This window comes from Sorex fumeus, unplaced genomic scaffold, assembly GCF_029834395.1.
Source record: "Sorex fumeus unplaced genomic scaffold, SorFum_2.1 ptg000122l, whole genome shotgun sequence".
Taxonomy (NCBI): Eukaryota; Metazoa; Chordata; class Mammalia; order Eulipotyphla; family Soricidae; genus Sorex; species Sorex fumeus.
Window position 1 is genome coordinate 28,447,695 of NW_026606179.1, and position 16,366 is coordinate 28,464,060.

The 16,366-nt window shown below is 36.9% G+C and overlaps 1 protein-coding gene across 1 annotated transcript in view; it reads right to left on the reverse strand.

Moving 5' to 3' along the window:
* SHCBP1 (SHC binding and spindle associated 1) overlaps positions 1 to 16,366 on the reverse strand; it is a 55,809-nt gene that overhangs the window by 33,119 nt on the left and 6,324 nt on the right. Inside the window, exons 5-8 of the mRNA XM_056136104.1 lie at positions 9,777 to 9,869; positions 5,532 to 5,765; positions 5,274 to 5,442; positions 4,353 to 4,473 (exon numbers count right to left, since the gene is read on the reverse strand). Of these exons, the coding sequence (XP_055992079.1) occupies positions 4,353 to 4,473; positions 5,274 to 5,442; positions 5,532 to 5,765; positions 9,777 to 9,869 (617 nt within the window). The remainder of the gene's footprint in view (positions 1 to 4,352; positions 4,474 to 5,273; positions 5,443 to 5,531; positions 5,766 to 9,776; positions 9,870 to 16,366) is intronic.

A 16,366-nucleotide genomic window follows, 5' to 3' on the forward strand; every position in this document is an offset into this window, starting at 1 on the left:
CCACGAGCGGCTCTCCAGCACGACTCCAGAGCACAGAAACCAATTTCTTAACTATCTGACTTTCAGTAGAAATACTTCCAGGGTCAATAAGTAAAATAGCAGAAATCCAAAACCAACATTTAATTCTTGAACCCAGCTGTAGAAAGCAAATCACTTCACAATGCTTTTTCAGCATGTCTGATTTGGGGGGGGGGGGGTAAACTCCAAATAATAGTGGTGAATCTTTTAATGAAACAATGAATCTAATCAAAGCAGATAGAGTGTTACCTAGAATTCATCTGCCTCACAGGGACTGGGAGGGGTGAGGGGTGGGGTCTTATTGGGGTTCTTCATGGTAAAAAATAAGTATTGGTAAAGGGAAATGTGTTTGATATTTGCATGACTGAGACCTAAACCTGAAAGCTTTGTAACCTTTCCCACAGTGATTCAATAAATAAATAAATTAAATTAAAAAAAAAAAAAAAGAAACATAGTAAGGAAACAACAAAAAGCCAAAGGTATCAGAACTGGAAATTTTCTCTACAGAACTGAGCTGACTCTAGGGAAGAGTGGGTGGAGAGGGGAGGGGCCCTTGAGATATGGATGAAGAAAATGGATACTCTGATGGAGGGTGATACTTGGAGCACAATATGCATGAAAAATATAATAGTACTATAAATCACAAATCATGGTAACTCAATAAAAATGGAGAAGAAAAAGAGAGAGGGAGCAAGGGAGGGAGAAGGAAAAGAAAAGGAAAGGAAAGAAAAAGAAAAGGGGCTGCAGCAATAGCACAGCGTTTGCTTGCCTTGCACACGGCCGACCCAGGTTGTATTCCCAGCATCCCATATGGTCTCCCGAGCACCACAAGGAGTAATTCCTGAGTGCAGGAGCCAGGAGTAACTCCTGTGCATCACCGGATGTGACCCAAAAGAAAAAAAAAAAAGAAGAAAAGAAAGTAAAGACAGAAAACAGAAAAAAGAAAAGAAAGAAAAAAGTAAAACAGAAAAGAAAAGAAAAAAATCTCAGACTTCCAGAAACAGTAGAGACAGTGAAGGCACTTGTCTTAAAGAAGACAAATCCTTGTTCAATCCTCTGCACTGCATATGGTGCCCTAAGTACAGAACCAGGAGGAAGCCCTGAGTACCATGAGGTAGGTGCAAAAAACCGAAAGAAAATAATCTTACAACTGAGTTGAAAGGCTTGAAAGCATGTAAAACTAAAATTTTCCCTAAGATTCTATTATTCTAATATAAATTAGGTTGTGGCGGGGGGAGGGCGTCAGAAGATGGCTCAGTGGCTTAAAGTTCTGCCTTGTAAGTCTGAAGTTGTGAGCTCCATGCTTAGTGTCACTGCCAAGCACAGTACCCACAGCTCTGCTGTTTGGAACTCCTGGCACTGCTGCCGAACATGTGATCTCCAGCATGTCACAGCCAGGTATGTGGGAGTGCCACAACTAAGTAAAGGTTGTGAACCCAGGTAGCATGCAGCAGTATTTACAAGCATTGTTACCAGATGTACAGCTCCCCCATCAAGGACCACAACTTAAATGTGCAAGCACCAGAGCCAGGTGTGTGTGACAACTGGTTATAATGATAGCAACAATAATGAAGGGAAGGAAAGAAGGAAAAAGAAAATTAGGTTTGAAACTGCCCAAGCATCTAAGACTATCTAATTTTAGTATTCTCTTAAACGAAATCTGACAGTGATCTAAAATGGTCTTACTTATTTTTTCTTTAAGTTTAAAGATCTATATTGTTAGCCAATTAAAAAAAATTGGAACTCTATAAATCTTAATTAAACTAGTAATAGAAGCCAGCCCTCTCAATGGACTTACTAAATTTGATGTATAAAAAAACTAAAGAACTTACCTGACTTTCAACAAAAAGGAAAGCCACATTCTAATTAGAATTAGAATTCTAATTGTGGGGGCTGGAGCTATAATACAGCAGGTAGGCATTTGCTTTGCACGAGGCTAACCTGGGTTCAATCCCCAGCATCCCATGTGGTCCCCTGAGCACCACCAGGAGTAATTCCTGAATGCATGAGCCAGGAGTAACCCCTGTGCATCGCCGCGTGTGACCCAAAAAGCAAAAAAGAAAAAAAAAAAAAGAAGAAGAATTCTAATTGTGTAAAAACGAGGAAAATAAAACTTGCAAAGGTACTAAATTTACATATACTTGAAAAGTAGACAAGATTTGAGGAATACTAAAGAATGCAAAAGGACTCTAACAAGGGAATGTTGCCAGTGGGAGAGGCTGCATGACTGAATTACAGTTAATTCTTTTTCTGATACTTTTATATTTCTTCTGATCCTTTTTAAATATACTTTGTGCATTTTCTACAAAAAACCATTTATCATCAGAATGACAGAAAATAGACAGAACTTCTAAATCAGAGGTAAAAATAAATTATATAAATAGGTTATATATTCCGAGTAGTTTGAAAGATAAAATCATCACCTGAAGTGAACAGATATTCTACTCCAGAAATACCCTATAGTGTATAGTGTGAATATCCTGCATATAGTAGGTACAATAACACAAATTCTTCTTATTAGCAGTAGCTATAGATCACTATCAGATAAAATTAATCTTACCAACATTTTGGGGATTAAAAAAAAGCATGAGACTAATATCTAAGGCCAGGAGTACTGGTCAATGGTTGGAAGCGTGCCACAAGTGTGTGTGTGTGTGCGCGTGAGTGTGTGCGTGTGTGTGCGTGCGTGCGTGCGTGTGTGTGTGTGTGTGTGTGTGTGTGTGTGTGTGTAGGGGGCGGGGGAGGGGCGGGGTGCAGAGGGCAATTAGGATAGAGAAGGAACCAGTATGACAATAATAGTTGAAAATGATTATTTTGGACAGGATCTGAGTGTTGAAAGTAGGTAAAGGGATAATACATGATAACCTTTCAGTATCTGTATTGCAAGCCATAAGGCAGAGAGAGAGAGAGAGAGAAAGAGAGAGAGAGAGAAGCAGGTGGCAGGGAGGGGGTGGAACAAGAGGAAAACTGGGGACATTGATGGTGGGAAATGTACACTGGTGAAGGGAGGAGTGTTAGAACATTTTATGACTGAAACCCAATCATGAAAAGCTTTGTAAGTATACATCTCACTGTGACTCAATTTTTAAAAATTAATTTTTTTAAAAAAGAACTTCACATTTTCAAGTGTAACTCAAAATATCTGATTCCTCAAATCTTAGAAATTTTCTCTGTAAGCAAATTTACCGTTATTTTTATAGGTAACTATCAAAACTTTATCTGGTTATTTATGACACTCTGGCAATTACATTATAATTTCCTCACCAATCTAGGAACAATTCTTATCTACAACACAAGCTATAATATCAATGCTATTTTCACTACACCAAAAAGTTTTTATTATAGTGATTTTATCCTGCAGATGTTTTATTTATATACATACATCTATTATATATCAAATGTTAGAGAGGAGAAAGAACAAAAATTACACACATAAAACAAAAAGGGGGATGAGGTGATGTGGTAGTGAACAGCAGGAAATTAAACTCCCAGCCTTGCTTCCATTAAGAAGCTTTGACAAGATAAAGATAAAGAACACAGCTTAAGCAATTTGTGAACAGCTGCACAACTCCTAAAATGATATATGGTTTTTTGCATTACAAGCTTTATTACTAACTTGAAGCTCTTTTGGTAGATAGTTGAACAGGTGCATCTAAATTTGACACATTATGAAAATATACAGGACTGAGATGAATGACTAGGAAGTAACCTAAATTTAGGAAACATTCTAGATATATGATAAGATCATAACTGCAAAAAAGTTATTTTTAATAGGATCTTTCAACATTAATATCCTCAGAGGCAATTACTTTGGTCAAGATACAAAATGCAGATTTTGTGACATACAGAAAACTCATAATTAAAATAAAGTTATTCTGGTCTGATTTAATGATAAATGTACTTTACCTCTCACAAAAAGTTAAAATTAAAACAAAAGCCATGCACATAAATATTTGTAACATAGGATCCAAGAATAAGCAACAAATTAAATTCAAAACCTTGAAAAAATATTGCTAGGAATATAGTTTTATTTCAGAAATGAAGATTTCCTTCCCACAAACCACCTATAATATGGAAAGTATGCTTCTTCCTAATGATTCATTTTGTTATGATCCATTTTGTTATGTGCTTGTCTTCCTAACACATATAATACCAAAAAACACTATATCTTAAATTGCTCAAATGCTGGTCAATAGTGTAAATTTTTTATTTCAAGGAAAATCACTTGAAATCAAATGGTTGAAATCATATTTTCTGAGATTCAAGCTCCAGAATTTACTATTTTTTAAGCGCATCTTACCTGAGAGTTTGGTTGTTTAATATTTCATACTCACCTTCCAACTCAATGGAGTCAGCAATGGAGAATGAGCCATGTACCACATAATGACCAGAACAAATGATAACGGTATCGCCTTCATAACAAGCATTTATAGCAGACAGAGGATCACTATGGAACTAGAAAACAACAGTATATTATAAATATAAGCCTTCAAAAGCAACGTATCAATTATTCTGAGTGCGAATGTATCTTACTTTGAAAAGAAAGAAGAAGTGCATAATTCATTCTATTATGTTTAGTTTTATTGCATTTCACAGTTAATGTGTTTGTTATAAGCAAAACGATTATGACTTGCTGAAGTGAAGACGATGATTACATTTTTTTTGTAATAGTTTTTAAAAATTAAGCTGTTTACACTTTTCCAGACAATGTGATTGCACACTTTAATAAATTACAGTATAATATAAACATAACTCTAATATGCACTAGAAAACCAAAGATTTTGTAGTTCCCATTACCATGTTATTATTGCAGTGATCTAGAACCAACCCCACAGTATCTCTGATACCTATACTTTTTTTTTTTTTTTTTTTTGCTTTTTGGGTCACACCTGGCAATGCACAGGGGTTACTCCTGGCTCTGCACTCAGAAATTACTCCAGGCTTTGCTCAGGGGACCATATGGGATGCTAGGAATCAAACCCGGGTCCACCACATGCTAGACAAATGCCCTACCCACTGTGCTATCGCTCCAGCCCAATACCTATACTTTTAAGTATCTCCTTTGCTGTTACACAAAGTCCAAAGCCTGCTTGCTAGATGATCAGTGCTGATCGAAGGCAACATCTTAAGTACTTCCCATTTCACATAAGACCAACTCTGGGAAACTCCTGAAAACTTGATAGAATTCATAAATACCTGCAGTGAATCAGAAGGGGAAAGAAAAAGCCATCAAGAATAAGAAACTCTCCACTTACCTGAATTTCCATTTCTTCCTCACATGGCTCCTGACAAAGTCTGTCCCTAACCAGGGAATGCAGCAGACCAGTCATCATGATAGAAGAGACCACGTGGGTGACCTTCTGACCACTTGGACGAACTCCCTTTGCTTGGATGTTAGAATTCTTCTGATAACCAAACACATACCTTAAATAAACAGAGACCAATTAGTTCTCAGAAGATACCTGGTAAAAAAAGAAGGCTAGGAGGGAGTCACATGGGCATCGCCAACATACCTCAGCAAAGGATTCTCAATGAGTTTTAGCTTTTGTTTCAGCTGTTCAATCTCTGAATACAATTTTAACCCTTCTACCATAGAGATGTTTTCCTGCTCAGAATCAGAGTCACAGTTTGACAAACTGCTTCTGAGATTTAAAAATCTTCTGTAACTCTCTTCACATTGAGACAAGAGATTACGATAGTCAATAATAAGTCCTGAAGGAACTCTGTCTTCAAGAATGTCATAATGCCTAAAAGGTAAAAAGCAAATTGAAATCAATTGCTTTTCAAACACATTTTCTATCATTAAGGCAGCCCATTTGGTCCTCAAAGGCCCAATAAGCAAAGTGTTTTATGTTAGATAACCAGAAAAATGTTAAGACTTTTTGAATAGCACTTCATCTTAAGTGGAAGTTATTCAAAGTTTTAAGCACTGCCACTTCATTAAGGTCACTCCTTTTCTCCTTTTGAAGAAGTGCACCTTTTTTTTTTTGATCCAATCATTTGTGCTTTAGAAACTCTAAACATTAATGTTGCACTTTTTATAATCATTATTTAAAAAGGAATTGTTTCTTCTATTAATTCAAAATCTTAGTGGAGTGGGTGGCAGAGGGCACTAGACATTAGGGTGGAAAAGAAAGCATCCCAAATTGTTTCATTAGAATGTATAAAATACCATATTTGTAGAATTGAAAATTAGAAACGATTTAAATCATCTAGGACTTCCTCACATTTCAAGTATCATGGCACAAAATCACGCTGAATACTCCCTGAGGAAGATTATTAGAGTATGTAAAAAGCATAAGCCTTTGAGATTCTGAAAGAAAGAAATTATGTATAATTATGTATGCAAAGATTTGTATAAATATATTATCTCCTATATATCGAACAAAAATGGAAAAAGCAACTTGATGCAATTTCTAGGTGTGATAAAAAATTTATGAATGCACAATCAAGCTAATTCATGAATGTGAAATTAATAGATTTTAAAATAAAGTCCAATATTCTTGTCATTACCTATAGCTTTAAAATAATAGCTTTATTTCTCAATTAAAAACATATTGATGAGCCATGCCTTGGGTCAGAGTTATCTCAACTTTGACTGCATATTAGAACACTGGAGAGCATTTAAACACACATATGAACAGGTCATGCAATTCAGACCAATTAGATGGTCTCTAGGAGGTTTCTAATTAGTTAAGGTTCAGAACTATTGCCTTAGTTTTTGTATTTTTTGGGGGGGGAAGATTTTTTTTTTTTAAAAAACTGTCATGCTCTAAATAAGATGGCAGAGGGAGGAAGGACAGAATCACATTTTAAACAAATCTACAACAAATCATGGTGACCACCAAATATCTAATTTTTTAAATGTTTATACATTTAAATATCTTTGCTTTCTGCATTTCAAGTAAATGAATTAGGTGATGTTTGAAAAGTAAGGATTCTGTCTACATTAGTTAACCCATACTCATTTAATGACATCTGGATACCCACTGTGTAAGCAGGAAATTGGGGGCAAAATCAATGTCTTCTTGATCAGATCTATTATAAATGACTAAGATTCAAAATTTAAAATAAGTCTTAGCATTTCCAATATTTATGCCAATCAATGTATCTCTCCTATTATAGTGATACTCAAAGTCTGTAAATAAATGTATAAACTATTTTAGAGACATAAGTTTTGAAGCAAAGTGGTTTGAATTAGATCAAGAAAGGTATTTATACATGATACAAAAAGCAGGAAAATATACCATGTTTACCTTTAAAATTACCTGTTAAATTGAAGTGCCCAAGAATAGATGAATAGATAAATAAACTGTGGTTAGATATACACAAAGGAATACTACTCAGTTATAAGAAAAGAAAAAAATTATGCAATTAGGAACTTCCAGGATGGAACTAGAGCATATCATACTAAGTGAAGTTAATCTACAGAATATGGACAATTTTCAAAATGATCTCTCTCATATGTGGAATATAAAGAAACCTAGCAACGAAGTAAGAAATGGTCAATGGGGGCTAGCACAATAATACAGAGTGTAGGGCACTTGCCTTGCATGTGGTAGAACTGGGTTCGATCCCAGCACCGTGAGCCTACCAAAAGTGATCCCTAAGCACAGAGCTAAGAATAAGTCCTGAACACCACCATGTGCAGCCCCCCCCAAAAAAAGAAAAATCCCCACTCCCCACTCCCACAAAAAAATAAAGAAAAAGAAGTCGTCAATAGCAAAAGCCCCTGAGAGGAGTGCTCCAGAACTGAGTTTACCAAAGGGATGCTTGGATGTCAAGGGACCTTGAGACATGGCAGAGGGATTGACTCTGTGGTGGTGGATGTGGCGATACACTGTATGTCTGCAACTCTATTATTAATACTATAATACATAGTATCTAAATCAAAATTGAACGGCTTTAATTTTTAAATTATTTAATTGCCTTTTGATAGCTATACTCATTTATTTATTTATTTATTTATTTATTTATTTTTGCTTTTTTGGCTCACACCTGGCGATGCACAGGGGCTACTCCTGGCTCTGCACTCAGGAATTACCCCTGGCGGTGCCCAGGGGACCATATGGGATGCCGGGAATCAAACGCGGGTTGGCCGCGTGCAAGGCAAATGCCCTACCTGCTGTGCCATTGCTCCAGCCCCTTGATAGCTATACTCTTATCTTAGCCCAGGACTCTTTGTAAAGTCTAACCTACATTTGATAATATTCGAGATTCTCCATCAAGTACCATTAGCTACTGCTCATAACTGAAGACAATCCTGCCTTATATGATCCCGTCTGCCAGCGAAGTACAAGGTATGTATGTAAGTCATTTCTTGTTCACACATGTAACACTGCCAAATCAGAATGCAATCTTTTTCCAAATAAAGATGAAATTTTTCAGACACACAATATTCACCTACTATTCATTCACTTCAATCAAAATGAATCCCTGCTTTTTAAGAGCAAGTATTCCAGATACAGGAAATATGCAAGTTTACTGAAATTCTGGCATTTTATTTAATATACAATGGGAAAATACAAACTATACAATGAATAAACTAGAAAGTCTAAGTAGAAATCACAACCAGTTTATGAAGAACTCAGTCATTTATAGTTCTAAACCAGGTAGAACCATTTATCAGACATTTCACATATTTTTTACTTGTTATTTTAACCAGGTGAAAGCTACTAAGTCAAACTGGGCTTCACAGAATTAAAAAGGGTTACTGCCTTATGTAATCAAATCAACACACACAGGAAAAACTCAGACTTCCATAATTTAGGGAGGGGTAGTTTAAGTTCTAATTTTATTCTCAAAGCACTGCCTATTATCACTAAGGAGTGCAAGAAAAAAAATTAGCTAATCTTAGGCCACCACCTAGTGGAAAGTTAAAAGTCTACATTTAATAGTCAGTGCAAAACAACTACTTCAGTTGCATGGTTTGTTTATTTGGGGTATTTTTGTATGAAACAATTTTTCCCCGTCAAAATATGATAAATTATTAATAGTATGTTTAAGAATTTTGGAAAATTTTATTTAATATTAACATTAACTATTTAATACGCTCGTCTATTTGTGAAATAAGATTTAAGAACAAGAGTTTAACATAACATCCTGAAGCAAATCTGATAAATTAGCCTATTGTGTTTCATTGCAGAACTCTTAGTAAAACCATACTTTGAAAAATGCAAAAAAAAAAAGGGGGGTCATCTATAATTCAAATAATCTCACATTTTTTAAACAACTGTCTTTGAAGTTAACAAAGGAATTTAACACATTAGCTCAACTGAGCTGATTCAGATTTACAAAACTGAGTTATTAACTCAGGTCATCTTGAACTCTCTACTTTTAGAGTCAGTAGTTTCAGACTTTACTTATAAAATCTAACAGGTTTCTTTGCACTTGTAAGAGTTACATTAGAAAGTTGTCAATGGGCTATACTATTTGCTCTTCATTCTTATCTGTTTGGGTTTTGTGGTCACACCCTAGCAGTGCTTAGCAGGATCACATGCAGTGCCAGGGATCAAACTGAGGTCAGATGCACACAAGGCAAGCCCCTGTACTACTATCTCTCTGATCCAGATTATACAGTTTGTATATGAGTCTGCTTATATATGTTGGACCCCTGGATATATATATGTGTGTGTATATATGTGTGTATATATATGCATATATATGTGTGTATATATATGTGTATATATATATATCACAGATTAAGCCAAGGACAGTTATTTTTTTCTATATTTACAAGAGTATTTATAAATACATACAATCTCAATCGAGGTTCAACACATCTGACAAAATAATCATACTCATCCTCCTCTTCTTCATCCCAACTCCTCCAAATGTTCTGGTAGAAAAACCTGAAATAAAAATCAATATCATTCAAATTCACAGTCTCAAAATGTTAGGATTTTGCAAGGTTGGGAGCTAAATAGTAAATCAAAACAAGTCTATCAACAATAGCACAGGACAGTGCATGTTTGCTAATTTTCATAGTCGTAAGTCACATTTTCTTTGATTTAGCTAAAGGTTTCCCATAAATTGAGTTCCACTGGGCGTGGCCAAAAAACAAATTTAAAAAATTAGTCCTGAGTACCACTATTGTGACCTAATCTTTCTTCCTAATAATTTTTTTAAAAAAAGAAACCCAGGTTGGCTGACTGGAAGATAAGCTTCTTAACTGCTGTGCTATCTCTCTGGCCCCACCTTAAAAAAATCTTCAGAACAAAACAAAATGTTTTCATTCTTTCATATCCAATTATCCAACAGCCTCTTCTGTTGTTGTTATTGTTGTTTTACAATTGTTGGGCTGTTCAAATCAGGATCCAAACTGAGATCAGCCATTATATTTAGTTAAATCACTTTCATTCTAAATTACCCTTTCCACTTTTTTTTTTTTTTTTTGCTTTTTGAGTCACACCCTGCGATGCACAGGGGTTACTCCTCGATCTGCACTCAGGATTTACTCCTGGCGGTGCTCAGGGGACTATATGGGATGCTGGGAATTGAACCCAGGTCGGCCAGGTGCAAGGCAAATGCCCTACCCGCTGTGCCATCACTCCAGCCCCCTTTCCCACTTTTTATCCTTGCATTTTAACAGCTTTACCACTTTGAATTTTGACTGCATCTCCAAAGGAATCATTTGGTATTTTCTCTTTCCTTTATTACAAACCGATAAGGATCAGGAGACTTGATCAGGATAAGAGAAGGGTTTTTATTTGGTAAGAATACATCAAAGAGTATATAGTGTATTGCCATCTAAAAGCACATAATACCTGGTCATTTTATTTGATAATCAAGAGTGATTTCAATGGGGGTGGGGGGTGGGGGGGCCAGAGCAGTAGTACAGAGCTTAAGGTAGATACCCTGCATGCAGTTAACCCTTTTTCAACCCCTGGCACCACACAATTTCCCAAGCATCATAGAATACAGTCCTGAAGGCCTTGAACACCACCAGACATAATCCTGATAATCCCTGGAACCACAGAATCTGAGTAACACGGTATCCTTTGACCCCTCCTCCAGAACAACAACAACAAAAAAATTGATCAATGGGTTTAGATGTTATCAACCTGCTACATCTACAATAGTTTCCCATCTGTTTTTCACCTAATGTTACAAAGCAGTCATTGATGATCGTTATCTAGAATCTTTATTTTATACATTACTAGCTGAAAATACAAATATTCTAATTCTGTCATCCCTTCTTCAGGTACTAATTTGAATATTCCTATAAAGAAAATTCCTTCATGATTCCAATGTACTTTCAATGTGGATTAGAAAGGGAGAAAACAACCTAGAAATGAACTGCAGATAATTCAACATTCTAATGTTAGATGGGCTCTAGAGCCATACATGGAGAGGTTTCAAGGGCCTCCAGGGCTGCACCTGTGATACTTGGGGGTAGGTGTAGTGTCAAGAACTGAATAGTGATTGGATACATGGAAGTATAAGAGGAAGAGCTAGCCAAGATAAGAGACTGGGGTACAGGTGCTTGCCCACATGCATGGCTGACCCCGGTTCAATCGTCAGTACTGCATATGATCTCCTGAGCACAGAATCAGGAATAAGCCCTGAGTACCACTGTTATGGACCCCCTATCCCCAATAAAAAAGAGCCAGACAAGATGGCCAACAGAATGATGCACCGTTGGAATGGTGGCTGTCTCAGGAAGTATATGACAAGTATATTAAGTATATTAAACCAAGAATATATTACAGTCACAATCCTCCCGTTGTTCATCGATTTGCTCGAGTGGGCCCAGTAACGTCTCCATCGTGAGACTTGTCGTTACTGTGTTTGGCATATCAAATATATCACAGGTAGCTTGCCAGGCTTTGCCGTGTGGGCGAGATACTCTCGGTAGCTTGCCGGACTCTCTGAGAGGGGCGGAGGAATTGAACCCGGCTTGGCCGGGCCAGCCGCATGCAAGGCAAACACCCTACACTGTGCTATCGCTCCAGCCTTAGAATATATTAAGAAAATTTTTAAAAAGTATCAAATAACTAAAATGTGGTCAACAGGTAAAGCATGATGAGATCAGAAAAGTGACAACTGTATACAAGAACATGAAGAACTCAACACAATTTCAGTCATGGTGTAGGTGTAGAAGCACTACCGAAATGACAGTAAGTACAGACTGTAACTAAATATGTAACTCTGTTGTGAAGTTCTGCTATAAAAAGGAAGAAGCAGGGAAATGAAACCATCTCTTAATTCTTGTAAATTAGACTGCCAGTTTCTTCTAAAGTTCCTCTTTTAAAAACATTTTTTTAATTTTTTTTTAAAATCTGAGTATGCCTCTACACAATAAGAGAGTAATTTCAAAGGTCCAACTAGGGATGGGGAGAAATCTCGACAAGCTGAGTGCAGGGTTGCATGCAGGAAGCCAAGTTTCCATCAACAGTACTACATGGTCTCCTGAGCACTGTGTGTATGGCCAAACAAAATAAATAAATAAATAAATAAATAAATAAAACTAAAATACTCCACTGCTCAACTGGTTGTCCCAGCATAAAGTATATTTGTCTGAACTTTATTCCCACGGATACTCAGACCTCTGCAAGAAAGCTCCCAATTTCACAAGCTTTTTCAAACCTCCAGGTGACAAACAAATTGGATTGCTGGAAGAGCAATCTGTGATTGGTAAGCGAAGACTCAGGTTTCTTGACCCAGCTCAAATATTGTGGAACTCACAAGTTCCACAGTGGGCACTGACATTGGGCATTCACATTACCACTTCTCCACTTTTATTTATTCTCTGGCAACAGAAAGCTGAGAGCCAATTACTTCTCCCATATCTACCCACATCTTTTCATCCACATATCCGTTAAATCTTAACCATCCCACTGTCTTAATAAGCTTCCAAGCTGTCCTCTTCTTATCTCAACTGTAGTCCACATTCTGTCTTTACTAGGGGTTAGAGAGGGTGGGTCACACTTGGCAGTGCGCAGGGATTATTTCTGACTTTGTGCTCAGTGAACTCAATACAACACTGGGGATTAAATCAGTCAGCTGCCTCCAAAGCAACTGCCTTAACTCCTCTTCTATCTTTCCAGTCCCACTCTCTTAATCGGTCTGGCAGTTCCATCTCAATAAACTCATTTCAACAAAGCAGCCAGAACAAAACGTTTTAAACAAAAGTTGGTGGTACCTGAACAGAAACTCTTCAATGGTTATACATGCAGCTCTTAAAGACAACAAGGAAAGGCAGTGGAGAAGGAGGGAGAAGAGATCATGGGGAAACAGTGAAGCGATTTTTAAACACTTGAGGAGGGACTAGTGTAGTACTCTACAACTATACAATAATGACCTCAATATTACTCTTAAACCATATCGCCTCAATATAAAAAAATTAAATGGGGAAAAGAAAAAAAAAGGCTGACAAAACCCTATATCTTCTAATATAACTAACTTTTATCCTGGTACTTCTCTAAGTTAGTTTCGGAGATCTGTCCCATTATTGGCTCTGGTCTTTCTGCTCCTTAAACCTCCTAGCTCCTAATGTTTTTCCTCTACTACTTTCGTCTAGCTAAACCTTCAGAGTTAAGCACAGCAAAACCATTCCCCAGGAAATAATAACAGGACACTGCAAAAGAAGCTAGTGTTAGGACACTTTGTTTATAGCTATCACTGCATTTTCCAATCAGCTATAGATTTTTGTGGAATAATCATCTTCCACCTTTGGACCAAGAGGTCCTCAGTGGCTATTTGTTTCATGAACCAGTCAAACCTCACACCTCACTCAGGAAGAATCCAGCACTCAAATACTTAGAAAATAATCAAACAAAATCCTTATAATTTGACCTTTTCCAGATACTGACCAGATTCTGAACCCTCAAAATAAATTTAGTTTTAAATAAATTTTTTTTCTTTAAATAAAACTGTCACTAATTTCAGAGACTTATCTTTCTACTAACTTTTATGCTAAACGAGATCAGCTCCCTGTTTCCTAATTGCCTGAACTTATTAGTCATCCCTTTACCAACTTAAATTCATGTGTTGGGGTTTTATTATTGTTTGGAAGGGGGCTGTTATTATTGTTTGTTTTGGGGTGTTTGGAGGTTAGGGGCTAGGTCACACTCTACAGCGTTGAGGGCTTACTCCTTGCTCTATGCTTAGGATCACTTCTGGCAGTACTCCAGGGATCATATGCAGTACCAGGGATTGAAACCTAGGTTGGTTCGGTGCAAAGCAAGCACCCTATCCATTGCACTATCACTCCAGTCTCTCTACTGTTGTTTTTTAATGAGAGAAGAACAGAGAATTGTTTCCATTCTGGGAAGAAGCCAGTTATTTAGACTTATATTGCCAGACCTAATATTGAACACTTAGAATAAAATTCTTGCATAACATTAAATTTTTCCTGGGGACATCAGCAGCAGGACCCTGGACACGTTGCTTCTTTGTATTTAAATTAAGCTCAACAGAAGCAAGCTCAAAACTAGCAAGTACTTTTAAAACTACAAAACAGCAAACAATATTAATGGCATGCTCATTATATCAACCAGTCTTCCAGTTTCTCAAACAGCGTTCTTCAACAACTTTTAAAAATGTTTAGGGGCTGGAGCAATAGAACAGCGGGTAGGGCGTTTGCCTTGCACGCGGCCACCCAGGTTTGATTCCCAGCATCCCATATGGTACCCTGAGCACCGCCAGAGGTGATTCCTGAGTACAGAGCCAGGAGTAACTAATCATCGCTGGGTGTGACCCAAAAAGCAAATAAATAAATAAATAAATCATTGTCACTGTCACTATCCTCCCGCTGTTCATCGATTTTGCTCGAGCAAGCCCAATAACATTGTGAAACTTGTTACTGTGTTTGGCATATCGAATATGCCATGGGTAACTTGCCAGGCTTTGCCATGCGGGTGAGATACTCTCGGTAGCTTGCCGGGCTCTCTGAGAGGGGCAGAAGAATCGAACCCGGGTTGGCTGCATGCAAGGCAAACGCCCTACCAGTTGTGCTATCACTACAACCCAAATAAATAAATAATAAAAATAGTGAATATATTTATATACAAAAGATCCAAAATGTCTGTATCAGGAACTCTATCAAAAAATCTCTCTGAAAGCTTTTTAAAAAATTATATCTATTAATCTAGAAGAAGGCAATATACAGAAAGTCTTCCTTCTCATTTAGGACATAAGGCACACCTGTACAAGTGGAAATCAACAAAGGCAAAAGTGGCTGACGGGTTTGTACACATTCCCTAAGTATCTTGGAAATGGCCTTCTTTAATCAGATAGTCCCTTGGAAAAATTAAATGTATAAGTCTCCTTCCCTCTTTGTCTTCTTCCTCTGATATTCAGGTACAAAATCTTAAGTATGAACTTTCAAAAACTTTATAAATATGTTTATATCATGTTAACATTTGGGGTTATTGAGCAAAGGTTGTGAAGGAATACATTATACTTTTTGGGGGGAGGGGAGGGCAATTCCAGAATTGCCCCCAGACTCTCTTAACATCCCATGCAGTATTAAGAGAGTCTGGGGGCAATTCTGGAAGGTTCAATGCTAAGGCCAGAGGATTTGGAACTGCTCTCAGGCCCTGCAATGCCAGGAACCACCTGGTCCACCACAGCCGTGATGGGGACCTCTAGGACCACATCCAGAGGGATACAATACAAAAACTCAATGAAATAAACATGTCCCTAAGAATATCCCGCCAGATATCATTCAGTTTTAAAGGAACAATATAGAGCCTTGGGGAGAAGTAACAGCTAAGGAATTCACAGTCTTAAAACCAGCCTTGTAAAAAGCATTAAAGAAGCTTCTTTAAACGGCAACACAAACTCCTCAGCATTCGACCCTGCATGGCATTCAATCATGGCACTTATGACTGTTCTCTACTAGACTAAGAAAGGTTTGTTTACTCCTACTCTACTTCAGTATTTTATACATTCGCAATAGGAGATGAACATTTTTGTCAAACGTTATATATCTGATTAGGTTCTCTTGGAGAATTTTATTACAATCCTTTACTTATTAATGCAGATACTTAAGCTATCTATAATACATTTTCTAACATAAAGACAATATTCCATTTCTTAGGATAAAGCGGACTTTTATACCTCTATAGGCCTATTCAGATTTTCCCCTTAAATTTTTCTTCATTCTCTTCACTCTTGCTAAATTTTATTTGTAGAATTTATCTATCTCATAAGTCTTAAAATGCATTAACACAAAAATTATTCATAATATTTATCTTTCCATTTATATACCTAGAACAAAAAGAATTTTTGAAAATTTTTACTTATTATCATTGATTTATAATCTTGTGGAATTCCAGATTAGCCTGCTGAGCATAGCCTAATGTAGCCCAAAAACAAACAGACAAGAAAAACGTTTGTCATT